Source organism: Rhinoraja longicauda, chromosome 29 (assembly GCF_053455715.1).
Source record: "Rhinoraja longicauda isolate Sanriku21f chromosome 29, sRhiLon1.1, whole genome shotgun sequence".
NCBI lineage: Eukaryota > Metazoa > Chordata > Chondrichthyes > Rajiformes > Arhynchobatidae > Rhinoraja > Rhinoraja longicauda.
Genome location: NC_135981.1, coordinates 21,852,745 through 21,866,001, shown reverse-complemented (window position 1 = coordinate 21,866,001; position 13,257 = coordinate 21,852,745). Strand labels below are relative to the sequence as shown.

At 43.2% G+C, this 13,257-nt stretch overlaps 1 protein-coding gene and 1 long non-coding RNA gene across 2 annotated transcripts in view; one reads left to right on the top strand and one right to left on the bottom strand.

The window, feature by feature from the left end:
* The window catches only part of LOC144607613 (protein FAM117A-like), a 42,078-nt gene extending 39,857 nt beyond the window's left edge, over nt 1-2,221 (bottom strand). Inside the window, exon 1 of the mRNA XM_078424552.1 lies at nt 1,718-2,221. Coding sequence (XP_078280678.1) covers nt 1,718-2,081 — 364 coding nt within the window. The 5' untranslated portion in view covers nt 2,082-2,221. The remainder of the gene's footprint in view (nt 1-1,717) is intronic.
* A 486-nt stretch (nt 2,222-2,707) lies between these two features.
* On the top strand, nt 2,708-12,652 carry LOC144607812 (uncharacterized). Its single transcript, XR_013549142.1, has 3 exons — nt 2,708-2,928; nt 10,096-10,198; nt 12,100-12,652. It is a non-coding gene; the product is annotated as an uncharacterized LOC144607812 (long non-coding RNA).
* Nucleotides 12,653-13,257: the final 605 nt, after the last annotated feature.

Sequence of the window (13,257 nt, the reverse complement as noted above, 5' to 3'; positions counted from 1 at the left end):
TCTCCTCCTATAACACCTTACAAGTCCTTACAACATTTACAAAAATCCTTCCAGCTTAATGTCATTTTCCTATTACTGGGTGACTGGACTGAACACATACTTCAAGTGCGGCTTGTGCAACTGCAACATGAATGTTCCAACCTCTATACTCAATGCCCTCACTGATGAAGGCTAGTGTGCCAAAAGCCTTCAGCACCACCTGCAATACCACTTTCAGGGTACTTAAGACCTGTACTCCTAGGTCCTTCTGTTCTACAATAGTTCCCAGGGTCCCACCATTCACAGTGTAAGTCTTATGCTGCTTTGATTTCCTAAACATCACTGCAGTACCAAGGGATTGCTGAACTGGAGGTTTTTTTGCTTAAAGTTAAACTGACCACATCCCCTCTACTACTTTTTCTCTTTCAAATCTACATACGTACAGAATGAAAATCCCATGGCATCATTTCAAAAGAGCAGTGGAGTTGTGAAAACCCACAGTTGTACTTAGGCACTATATATGTAAATCTATTTTACTTAAAGATGCAATGGCAGAAGCCAACAGATTTTAAATTGATAGCACATTACTTGGGCAACCTATGTTCTTCACAACAGGTATAATCTCGGAAAGAACTGCAGTGCAGATGCTGGGTTAAATCGAAGGTAGACACAAAATGCTGGAATAACTCAGTGGGACAGGCAATATCTCTGGAGGGAAGGAATGGGTGACATTTCGGACGCAAAACATTACCCATTCCTTCTCTCCAGAGATGCTGCCTGTCCCGCTGAATTATTCCAGCATTTTGTGTCTACCTTTAGGTATAATCTACTGATCAGTTGAAGTCATTCGAAATAATTTTCTTTCCCCTCCCTCAATACAGTCAGAGAGAAACAAATCATTCCTACCTACAGAAGTGACAGATAAACCAAGTTAGCAATCCATTAAGATTGCACAATAATTACATTTTGCTCATACTGCTTTAAAAATGCAATGATTCTTGCATTAGTTGAACATGTCTATTATTTCACAAGACTGAGTTATAAGAAAAAAACTTACTGTTCTCTTTTTTATATATAGCTATAAAATACATTTGCTTATATAGCCATAAAATACATTTGCTTATAAAACAGCAGTTTTTTAACTAGCGTTACATAATTGTAAAATTTATCATGAAATTACAAAACTGTTTCCGATATGAAATGCATTTCCCCTTTCTGTCTCCCCCAAACAATGTTTCCAGATACATCTGCAGTCATAACAAATGCTTAAATTAGAGGTTCAAGCGACACTTTTATACACGATTCGATTAAATCTCATTGCTATTTGGCTTTTCATTATTTATGTTAAGAATTCAAAAACAAAAGAGATAATTGGCAAATAAAAAAATGCGTGCAAACCATTCCAGAACTTGCAGCGACTACTGATAGTAAAGGTTGCAATTCCAAGCTTTGTCATTAAGGGGAAGCACTCCTGTGGGGATAGTATACACATTTGGAAATACATAAAGATCATTGTAAACAGAGATTTCCAAGCAAAAACTGGAATGTTTACATAGAAAGGAAGAGTAGAAACAGGGGATGGGAAACAGACATTGAGCTGTTTGTTAATCGAAGGCTGTTTTCACCAGATTAAAAGGATATATTTAAACACCGTTAGTAAAACTTATTGTCTGCTTCAAATGGCTGAGGTTGGTGGCAGTGCAGCTGAAGCCGTGGCGACGGTCGGCAGGTGCAGTACCTTTACTGGCGGCAGCGGTGCAGCAGGAGGAGGCTGAGTGGCCGGCTTTCCTCTCGGCGGACGGCAGCGCTCGCCAGGCCGCCTCTTGCTCGCCCCCCGGCCCAGTGGAAGTGGCGACGGTGTGAAAGGCGCTGCGGAGGCTTGCCGCCGGCGGAGAGGCGCAGACGGAGGGCGGCGAGCAGGAGGAGGAGGTGGCGGCGGGTAGACGGGAGCCGCCGCTGCTGCTGGGGCCGCTGCTGTTGTTGTTGTTGGCGGTGGCGGCGGCCGCTCGCAGCTGGAAGGGCACAGTGGCTCGGAGCGGCTGCGGGCGGCTGGAGGTGGGCGAGCCGCTGGGCCGCACTCGCGGCGCCACTTGCGATGCCATCGGGCAGGTGGCGGGTGGGCCGGTTGTTTGTTTAAAGAACAATAAATTGACGGCGGGCAGCAGCTGGACGGACGCGCACCCCTGGCTGCTCCGGCACTGTCCGACACCGCGCTTCACACTCGCTCTAACTTTCCCTCAGACGTGGGGAGGCCGCTCCCCCCAGTGCGTCCGTCCCGCCCCCCGGGCTCCCTCACTGGCCGCCCGCGCTCGCTCACCCCGCCCCCCGCGCTCCCTCACCCCGCCCCCCCCCGTGCTCCCTCACCCCGCCCCCCCGCGCTCCCTCACTGGCCGCCCGCGCTCGCTCACCCCGCCCCCCTGCGCTCGCTCACCCCGCCCCCCGTGCGCTCCCTCACCCCGCCCCCCGCCCCCCGCACACGCCCTCACCCCGCCCCCCGCGCGCTCCCTCACCTCGCGCTCGCTCACCCTGCCCCCCCCACGCTCCCTCACCCCGCCCGCACCGCGTGCTCCCTCACCCCGCCCCCCCCGCGCTCCCTCACCCCGCCCCCCGCGCTCCCCCACCCCGCCCCCCGGGCTCCCCCACCCCGCCCCCCGGGCTCCCTCACCCTGGCCCCGCCCCCCTGGGCGCTCCCTCACTGGCCCCGCCCTTCTTCGAGCGCTCCCTCACTGCCCCGCCCCCCGGGCGCTCCCTCACTCCCCGCCTCCCATTGGCCGTTTCAGGAAAGGCGGGCCCTTTCTCCCAGTACCTCGTTCCCATTGGATCGCCGCCACGTCACTCCTAGATCCTGGATAGTGATTGGGCGAGCGACATGAAACGCACCATGGCAACGCTGACGGATGACGTCTAAGCGAGAGGCGCCCGCCCTCTCCGTCACGTGACCTCCTCCCGGTGAGTTTTACTACCAGGCTCTGACGTCATAGCAATAATAACAACAGCGGAAAAATACTTTCTCTTTCCTAATGAACCCAGGTTGAAGTCTGCATTTTGGTTATTGCAATTCAGAAAGCACACCTGCAATAGATTTTTACCGCGGTTCGTGCATTGATTTTAGTTTATATTTCCTGTTACATCCGCCCGAGCTCACATCATCTTCCATCAGCAAAGAAATTATGGTCAGGTCACTACGAGATGCAGGACTGTCAACCCTATTATAATCCTTATATATTCCCAGTTGCCAGCATTTGCAGTGTGCAAGGGCCTAGTGTTGCCAGACTGTGTACCAGTACACCACAAAGATTTTGCCTGCTCTTATTCCTCGTTTGAAAATAAACACACTGGGTTCAGGCCTTATATCCTGATCAGGTATTAAGAGTGTTAAATGTCATATGTACTAATAACACTGCAAGGAAAATCATCCTTACAGCAGTATAACAGTCCTGTAAACACCATACTCATAAACAACATAATAAACAAAAAACTTTTTATATTCAATAAATTGATAGCTATGGCCTTTTCTTAGGAATTTGGAGGAAGACCTGCCAGTCATTGCGGAGAATGTCTGATGTGTTGTGCAAAATCTAAATTGTACAGAAAATATTTGGTTCTGCTGAAATATTTGAATTGCCTGAAGACTCGATTTTGTTTATTTGTCCACAGATATCTTTTTAAATGGATATTGGGAGCTTCTTGAATAGTAATGGTGTCAATGGCCTAATTCTGTTTAGTTTAGTTTAGAGATATAAGCCCTTCAGTCCACCGAGTCCGTACTGACCAGCGATCCCCGAACATTAACATTACTCTACACACACTAGGGACAATTGAACATTTATACCAAGCCATTTAACCTACAAACCTGTAGGTCTTTGGAGTGTGGGAGGAAACCCCAGGCAGGTCACGGGGAGAATGTACCAACTCCCTCCAACAACTTTTTACAGGCCTACAGTAAAAACAAGCTTATTGTGTTAATGCAATCACTGGATTATAGTCATCACTATAATTTTCCCCGGTGTGGGACATATAAAGGAATATATTATTATTATTATTATTATTATTATTATTATCACATCAGAACATTTGATCTGTCTCAATAGGTCATGATAATCCAATGGTGACAGAATTTAAGTTGATAAGCCAAGATGAACAAGTTACCTCGCCCAAGTATCTGATAGATGATGACACAGTGATATTCTGCAGAGAGGTGATTACTGCAGATGGTCGGATCAAAAGCTGCAAGGATAGCTTGAAGACCAATCTTAATAAAATATCTATCCCAATTCATACACTGATCGGAATGCAATCCCTGCGACAATAAAGTGGTATAATAAAGATGAGGCAGGTTTTACTTAGTCAGCCAATGAAAGGCAGCCCAAAGGAAATCTCGGGAAGATTAGTCTTCAAGTGAATTGGACATTTCACATTGTGTGTGTGTGTGGGAGAATATTCCACTCAAAATTCTAACTTTACTTTCAAATGAGAACCTTCAAGCTTTATTAAATTTGAGTTTAATCATAGTGTGCCATCATAGTCAATGAGAGATAAAACATCATAATATTTTTATCCTCTTATGATTCTCCTAGAGTAATGTGTTTTATTCTTGTCAACGGTTCATCAAATATACTAATGTGATTGCTTTATTAGATTGCAAGCCAGTTTTCATGCTTAGCTCCTTCCCAGCGGTATCTAGTTGGTCGTCTTCTTATTTCCAAGTCTCTATTTCTTTTTCTCAAGTAACATCTCTAGATAGAAAAGTACAGTACAGTAAGGCCTACCATCAAATTTGCATTCGCCATTCTTCAGTCATGACGATGCAGCCCCATTATATCACAAAGAACACAATAAATGCTACGTAATCAGGAAATATATTTAGATTCAAAAAATGAAAACATAACATACATTCATATTGCAACAAATATGTCTGCAAAGTAAAGGTTTTGACACTAGCACACACAACTGTGATGAAAAGCCAGTAAACAAGGAATAAGATTTAAAGGAAAGACACAAAGTGCTAGAGTAACTCAGCAGGTGTGGAAGCATCCCTGGAGAACATGGATAGATGATGTTTCCGGTCGGGACCGTTCGTTCTTCAGGAATGCTGCTTGACCGCCTAAGTTACTCCAACACTGTATCCTTGGTAAACCAGCATCTGCAGTTTCTTTTTTCTACATTGTGAAAAAGATTTCAGATTGGATTGTGTATAGAAGAGAACCTATGGGGAGCACTTTTGATTTGTCTTTGAGGAAGGCAGTAGTGAAGAAGGATATGAGTTTAAAGGAGAGGAAAAATAAATAATTGGATGAGAGCCATATTATTGAAAGAATAGTGGGTTCATGGGAGATATGCAGAAGGATGAAGGCTGTTACAATGTGGAGAGTGTTTGCTTTAAAATAACTTATCTACACAGTGCTGTGAATGGAAATATATTTAATCAGTTTGCCATTTTAAAACATAGAACAGAGCAGATAGACACAAAAACCTGGAGTAACTCAGCTGGACAGGCAGCATTTCTGGAGAGAAGGAATGGGTGACCTTTCAGGTCGAGAATCTTCTTCAGACTGGAGTCTGTAGAAGGGTCTCGACCCAAAACGTCACCCATTCCTTCTCTCCAGAGATGCTGCCTGTCCCGCTGAGTTACTCCAGCTTTTTGTGTCCATTTTTGGTTTAAACCAGCATCTGCAGTTCCTTCCTATATGGAACAGAACAGTACAGGAACAGGCCCTTCAGCCCACAATGTCTATGCCAAAGATGATTTAAATTTAAACTGCACATTGCTCTGGTTTATTTTCACCCACATGTTTAGACTGTAATGTTGTATCCTTATTGTTTTTATGTGTTTATGCTTTAATCTTAATTGTTAACTGTATGTTGGTGTTGTCATTTGTGAGCGGAGCACCGGCACATTCCTTGTATATGCACATACTTGGCCAATATACATTCATCCATCCATTCATCCATTCATTCATTCATTCATTCATTCATTCATTCATTCATTCATTCATTCATTCATTCATTCATTCATTCATTTACCTGCACCTGGTCTATATCCCTCCATTCCCTGGCTGTCCATGTGTTTGTCTAAAGTGCTCTTAAACATCGCTATTTGCCACCTCCCCCAGCAGTTCGTTGCAGGCACTTATCATTGTGTAAAAAAAGTTGCCTCGTAAAGCTCCTTTAAACTTACCCCCTCTCCCCTGAAACCTATGCCCTCATAGCTTAGTTTGGTAGCTGCTCCATCCAGGACTGTAAGAAATTGCAGTGAATTGTTGACGCAGCCCAGGCCATCACATAAACCAACTTCCCTTCTATTGATTCCATTTTTGCCAGCAGCATAATCAAGGACAAGTTGCACCCAGGTCACTCCTTCTTCTCCCCTCTCCCATCAGGCAAAAGGTATAGCAGTGTGGAAACGCACACCACCAGATTCAGGAACAGTTTCTTCCCAGCTGTTATCAGGCAACTGAATCATCCTACCACAACCAGAGAGCAGTGCTGAACTACTATCTACCTCTTTGATGTCCTCCAGACTATCCGTGACCAGACTTTGCTGGCTTTACCTTGCACTAAATGTTATTCCATTATCATGTATCTATACACTGTAAATGGTTTGATTGTAATCACATATTGTCTTTCTGCTGACTGGTTAGCACGCAATAAAAAGCTTTTCAGTGTACCTTGGTACACGTGACATTAAACTAAACTGAACTGAACTATTTTATTCTGAGAAACATAGTAATTCATTTACCAGTTCTTCTGAGATACAAAAGGGAGTTTAACTGAAAAGTACTGGGTAACATGCTCTCAGAATAAGATAAGTGATTAACCTCTTGTATATGCACATAGTGTTTGACCCAATGCAACAAACTCACAATATCATGTCAACCTTGTTTATTGTCATTGGCACTATCCACAGGGTCCAATTCCATAACCGCTTAGCACAAACTGTATTAGCCACCACTGATTGAGACTTTGTCTGCATCTCTTAAAGGGGAAGTTCTGAATATCAGATGGGCGTTATTTCACAGATTTGGGAAAGTTGGTGGAAGCAAAAGGGAGAGGCAGACTCCCTCATCTTCCGACACTCCTTAGGATTTTTTGGGAGACAAAGAGGGAGGTTTTCCATCTGTATGGCACCTGGAAGACAAGCAAACGGCCATGCAGCAGTGGAAGGAGGTCACAACCAAGGATAATGCCAAGAGTGAAGTGCCAAGGTTATAAACACAATGCTGCATGCTGTTTAATGATCTCACATACTTGGTAATGATCAATGAAGATGTTGTCTCATACCTCAGCAATTGTACCACTGGCCTTACTAACTATCCCATGTCATGTACCCATTAAATATACCAAATAACCGTCTCTATTACTCAGATCCCCCAATCAACATTCGTATTGATAAACACCAGTTTACCCATGTCTGATTTAACACATGGTGTTAACTGAGTTAATGCTCCGTGTTAGTCAAGGCTGGCATTAAATCAGCATTGTTGAGAAGCTGCCAACCTCCCCCTCTCCATATCTGCTGGCTCGAAGGGCCAAATGGCCTCCTCCTGCACCTATTTTCTATGTTTCATATTCCCAGCATAAACTCCCAAAGCAGATTCCATCAATAAACCAATTTGTCATTTTAACCCAAATGAAGTAAATGTGGCTCAGTCAAAATTTAATGCAAGTCATATTCATACCTCTGCTAAACCAATGGCCAAATAATTTATTGCTCGGAAGTTTTGCGCATGGGGTGAATTTTTGTTACACAGGGTGGGTGAATGGTGAGTGTCTGGAACGTGCTGCCGAGGATGGTGGTAAATGCAGATACGATTGTGGCATTTAAGAGGGGCAGCACAGTGCGCAGTGGTAGAGTTGCTGTCTTACACCGCCAGAGACCCAAGTTTGATCCTGTCTGTGGGTGCTATCTGTACAGAGTTTGTACGTTCTCCCTGTGACCATGTGGGTTTTTTCCAGGTGTTCTGGTTTCCTTCCACACTCCAAAATGACATATGGTTTTAGTTTAGTTTAGCGATACAGCGCAAAAACAGGCCCTTCGGTCCACTGAGTTCGCTTCGCCCAGCAATCCCCCGCATTCTAACGCTATCCTACACATACTAGGGACCATTTACAATTTTACCAACCCAATTAGCCTACAAACCTGTACGTCTTTGGAGTGTGAGAAGTAACCGGAGCTCCTGGAAAAAACCCACACAAGTCCTGGGGAGAACGTACAAACTTTGTAGAGGCAGGATCGAACCCGAGTCTCTGGTGCCATATGGCAGTAACTCTACCGCTGCGCCACCGTGCTGCCATACATGTTTGTTGATTAATTGGCTTCTGTAAACAAAAATGTAAATTGTGCCCAGTGTGTAGGATAGTGCTAGTGTACGGGGTGATCACTGGTCGACGGTGACTCGGTGGGCTGAGGGCCTGTTTCCACAATCTCTAAAGTCTAAGGAGGTTTTTCGATAGGTACATGGATATGCAGGGAATGGAGGGATATGGATTATGTGCAGGCAGTTAAGAGTTTAGCACAGACATTGTGGGCTGAATGGTCTGTTCCTGCACTGTACTGTTTTATGTTCTACAGTCTAAATGTAGACTTTGTTTTATTTCATCCTATCATCTTGGAAGAAAGATAATTTAGTCCAGAAATCTTCAGGTTTCACCTTGAATTTATGCAGGTTATTCATACAATTAAAATTCATTGTTAATTGCAACAATAAGTCTGAATATTGACTTTCATGTGCATAAATAACACTGGCTGCCGCTGCATTGCAGCAAACGTGAATGGAAGTGGGGCACTTATTGTTGTTTTCATTTGTCCATTTCTCTTCCTTTCTTCATTTCTGAGAATGGTATTTGAAGGAGTTGTATTATCTCCGAATCAGTTAGTGTTATTTTTCTCAAAGACCGTGCAATGCAAGTGCAGTATTTTGGCACTAAAATTGTCAGCATCACTCAGCTAGAATGAAAGCAATTGTTTTGGGGCACTCCACAAAGGAAACATTGAGCGAGAATGACCGTCAGCCTTGTGTAGGAAGACCAAAATACAAAGGAAAAATAAACCTCAAAATTAATAACAATACATAATAAGAAGTGGAATCATTTAAAAAGAGAGCAGAGAAAATAAATAAAATAATTGGGACAGAAAATATTGAGAGGAGGGTGATAGAACTATCTGTTTAGAGGAATGATTTAATCCATTCACAGAGTGCTTTGTTTTTCGAATAGTTCTGGCCCGAGGTCAGAGTCTGACTGAAAAGGGAGATAAGATATTATGCTTGACGATCTTACCGTATTGTACAGCTCCTTCAAATGCCATTTTCAGAGAGCAAAGAAAATGTACAAGAAAAAAAGAAGAAAAGACAACAGAAAGGATGATAAGAAATAGAAGAAAAGAATATTGCGTAAGATTAATTTAGGATTTAAAGGACATTCCCTGGAGCTATTCAACAGTTTCAGATTTTTACTCTCAGTCACATTTATTTTATTGGTGTGAAGCGACACCTCAGATTACTGACTCCCACAGGATAGCATCCAAGTACATTTGAGACATGCATGGAAATAAACTTCACAGCCAGACCTACCCTGTTATTGACAGCCTGTGTACTACTAGGCACTCGGTGACTAATTGTGAGGCTGCGTTTTTTATTCTAAAGAGTGGAGAATTGAAACAACATCTCCCGTCAGTAAAGCAGATGGATGCTATGGGATATTGTTTGTAATTGCCTAGTGCTAACTGAACTGGGCCCTATTCCTGACAACTACATCAAGCGATTTGAATAGGTTGTCAAATTATCTTTGAGGAAGATAGATCTGAATTGAAAACAAATGCATAGCAAAATGATTTGAATTTGCCTTTAAACAAATTATTTCAACAATGGCTCTATTTCATGTAAACCAGCAAGTTCAAATGAAGGCCATGTTTCAATGGTTTATTTACTGAGAATGAACTCGAGTTCCAGACCAGGCCATTTGCCTTTCAATTCGTTAATGATTCTGGGAGGGTCTATTGTCGAAAAAATAAGTGGAGGTCCCACAAAAGGATGCAGTGATAGAGTTCATGACTCACAGTACTGTACAGGGTTAATTTGTTGAACACAATGATTGCCCTGTTATTTCTATCTGCAGGGTTCTTGGATGTGCACTGACCTGTCTGTCAAGGGTAGTGGTGTTAGAAATGATTGTACACCAGTCCATGGTTACGTATGACCATTATTTTCCACAGCAGGCTGTAAGTACGCAATTATTTTGCGATATTGTATAATAATTCTTTAACCTCCTTGAACCTTACAAAATGCTAAACAACACGGCTCAGAATATTGAGCAAGCAATGGTGATTTTTTTTTACTGCTAAGCAGTCTCTGAAGTATAGGAGGTTAGAAGCCATGTTGGTAAAGGCCAAAAGAAAATCATTATGCACTCTTGATGTCTCAGATAGGAGTTAGACTCATTGCTTATGCAGGTAAAAGACCCCTATCTGAAAGATGCACATTGGTTGGCTAAGACATAGGGATAGTTCCTGCACTCGACAATGATGTATTTTGGGGGCTCTGAAAAGACTAGAGAAAAAATAAAATTATATTAAGTTTTAAAGATATTAGTCATTAGTTTATTGTCATGTGTACCGAGGTACAGTGAAAAGCTTTTATTGCGTGCTAACCAGTCGGCAGAAAGACAATACATGATTACCATCGAGTCATCCTCAGTGTACTTAGTGCAAGATAAAGCCAGTAAAGTCCGATCAAAGACAGTCCGAGGGTCTCCAATGAGGTAGATAGTGGTTCAGGACTGCTCTCTAGTTGTTGGTAGGATGGTTCAGTTGCCTGATAACAGCTGGGATTGTTGCCCTCAGTCTGGAGGTGTGCGTTTTCACACTTCTGCACCTTTTGCCCGATGGGAGAGGGGAGAAGAGGGAATGACCAGGGTGTGACTCGTCCTTAATTATGCTGGTGGCCTTGCCGAGGCAGCATGAGGTGTAATGCAGCAGCAGCTACATATCAGCAGCTTAGGCTTCAAGAATTAACAGTTTAGACTTTAGATTGATGGAAGTTGAGCAAATATCAATGAAGAATTTTTTTAAGTTAGACGAATTGAGCACATTCTGGTCAGAAGAAAATATTCGAAGGTTGAAGTAAGGATTGAAGGATGTAGCTATGAAACTAGGCAGGAAAAAGTTGCCTCTGTTAGTATTTTTAAGCTATGTGCATATAAATTGGGCTTATAGTGCTGTCTTTAATGCTTGTAAATTGGGCACAAACTCCATGTTAATATATTATCTATTCAAGTCTCTATAACAGTCTGTCAATTTATATGAAAATATCTGCAGATGTTGAAAACATAAAACCAAAATGCTGGAAATACTCAGCGGGTTAGCCTCAGCAGTTGGAAGTGAAACATAATTCATGTTTCAATTTTTGGTCTGACCTGCTGGTTGTTTCCGGAAGAAGACACAACATGCTGGGGTCAGGCAGTGGGTGAGGCAGCATCTCTGGAGAACATGGAGAGGTGACATTCCCGCTCAGGTCCTTTCTTTGGACTGATTTGGACAGTAGTTCCAGCATTATCTGCTGACTTAAAACGAACATGGAAGTTTCAACTTTCTTCCAGCAAGTACCCCTGGAGATTTCACGAAGGTAACTTTAAGGTGAGAGGAGCATAATTCAAAGGAGATGTGCGAGCCGCGTTTTTTGCGGTGGGTGCCTGGAATGCACAGCCAGGGGTGATGATGGAGACAGATACGATAGTGGCATTTAAGAGGCTTTTAGATAGCCATGTGGATATGCAGGGAATGAAGGGATAGGGGCCATCCATATACATGCAGAGGAGATTCGTTTAACCTGGCATCATTTTCAGTACAAACATTGTGGGCCAAAGGCCTGTTCCTGGCCTGTGCTGTTTTATGTATGTATTTATACCAGATGCCGATTCCTATTGCTCTCAGCACTTAATATCATGTTTCTTCATTTACATTTCTCCAATCACTCCTCACCCACAGTGGAAACAATGAGCTCATTTTACACGAGCGGTCTTATTATGGCATGTAAGTCATAGAACAAGGCCCGTCAGCCCACTGACCATCAAGTACCTATTTACGCTAAACCTAGTTTATTCTTCCCACTTCTCATCCCCCAGATTCTACCACTCACTGTTGCAGGAAGGAACTGCGGAAGCTGGTTTAAACCGAAGATAGACAAAAAATGCTGGAGTAACTCAGCGGGACAGGCAGCATCTCTGGAGAGAAGGAATGGGTGACGTTTCGGGTCGAGACTCTTCTTCAGACCACTCACTTATACATCAGGTACAATGTACAGTGGTCAATTAATCAATCCAGCCACACATAGTTGGGATGTGAGAGGAAGCCGAAGGGTCCAGAGGGAACACATACAGTCACTCACGTTTGGACTGTGCAAACTCAAGCAGACAGAAGTCTGAAGAAGGGTCTCGACCCGAAACGTCACCCATTCCTACTCTCCCGAATGCTGCCTGACCCGCTGAGTTACTCCTGCATTTTGTGTCTACATTCAATTTAAACCAGCATCTACAGACAGAAACAGAGTAAGGATTGAACCTGGGTCGCTGGAGCTATGGGGGAACCATTGTGCCAGGCCTCCACGAAGATTTTATTTTTTTACTTGGTTCTCCCTTCATCATTTCACAATTTTTGGAGATTTTTTTTCACTTTTTCAAATAGGTAGTTAATTTTTCTCATTCTTAGTGTTATACATTATCACTGGTAGTCATAAGTTCATAAGATATAGGTGCAGAATTAGACCATTCAGCCCAACGTCTACTCCGCCATTCATTCCTCCATTCCATCCGCCATTCGATCATCTTTCCCTCTCAACCCCATTCTCCTGCCTTCTCCCCATACCTCATACAGCTCTTTCAAATTGTTTTTGAAAGCGTCTTTCAGACCTTACAAGATCCTGGCGTCTTAAGCAGAACGAGGGTTTATATTTTGAATAAAACAGCTTGCCAGTATATTATAGAGAGCTTGGTAATGCTGTTGCTATCAACCCGGCGTCCTCAATATCTCCCAATATGTTTTAGTAATATTATGATGCCTTTTCTGCCTGGTTATCTTCAGCTGGTTATTTTCCACGTCTTACTAAAAGAGTTCCCCATTTATACATTGTCTGGTTGCAGCTGTGCAGCAGCTGATATGTTATAAATGTTGCTCCTCAAGTTGTTCTGTTTCAGCTTGTTGCAGGGTTTACTTCTCTAAGCTCACAGTGACCACTTTATTGTCAGCTCATTATCTTCTGTTGATTTTGTGAAATAAATTCTGTG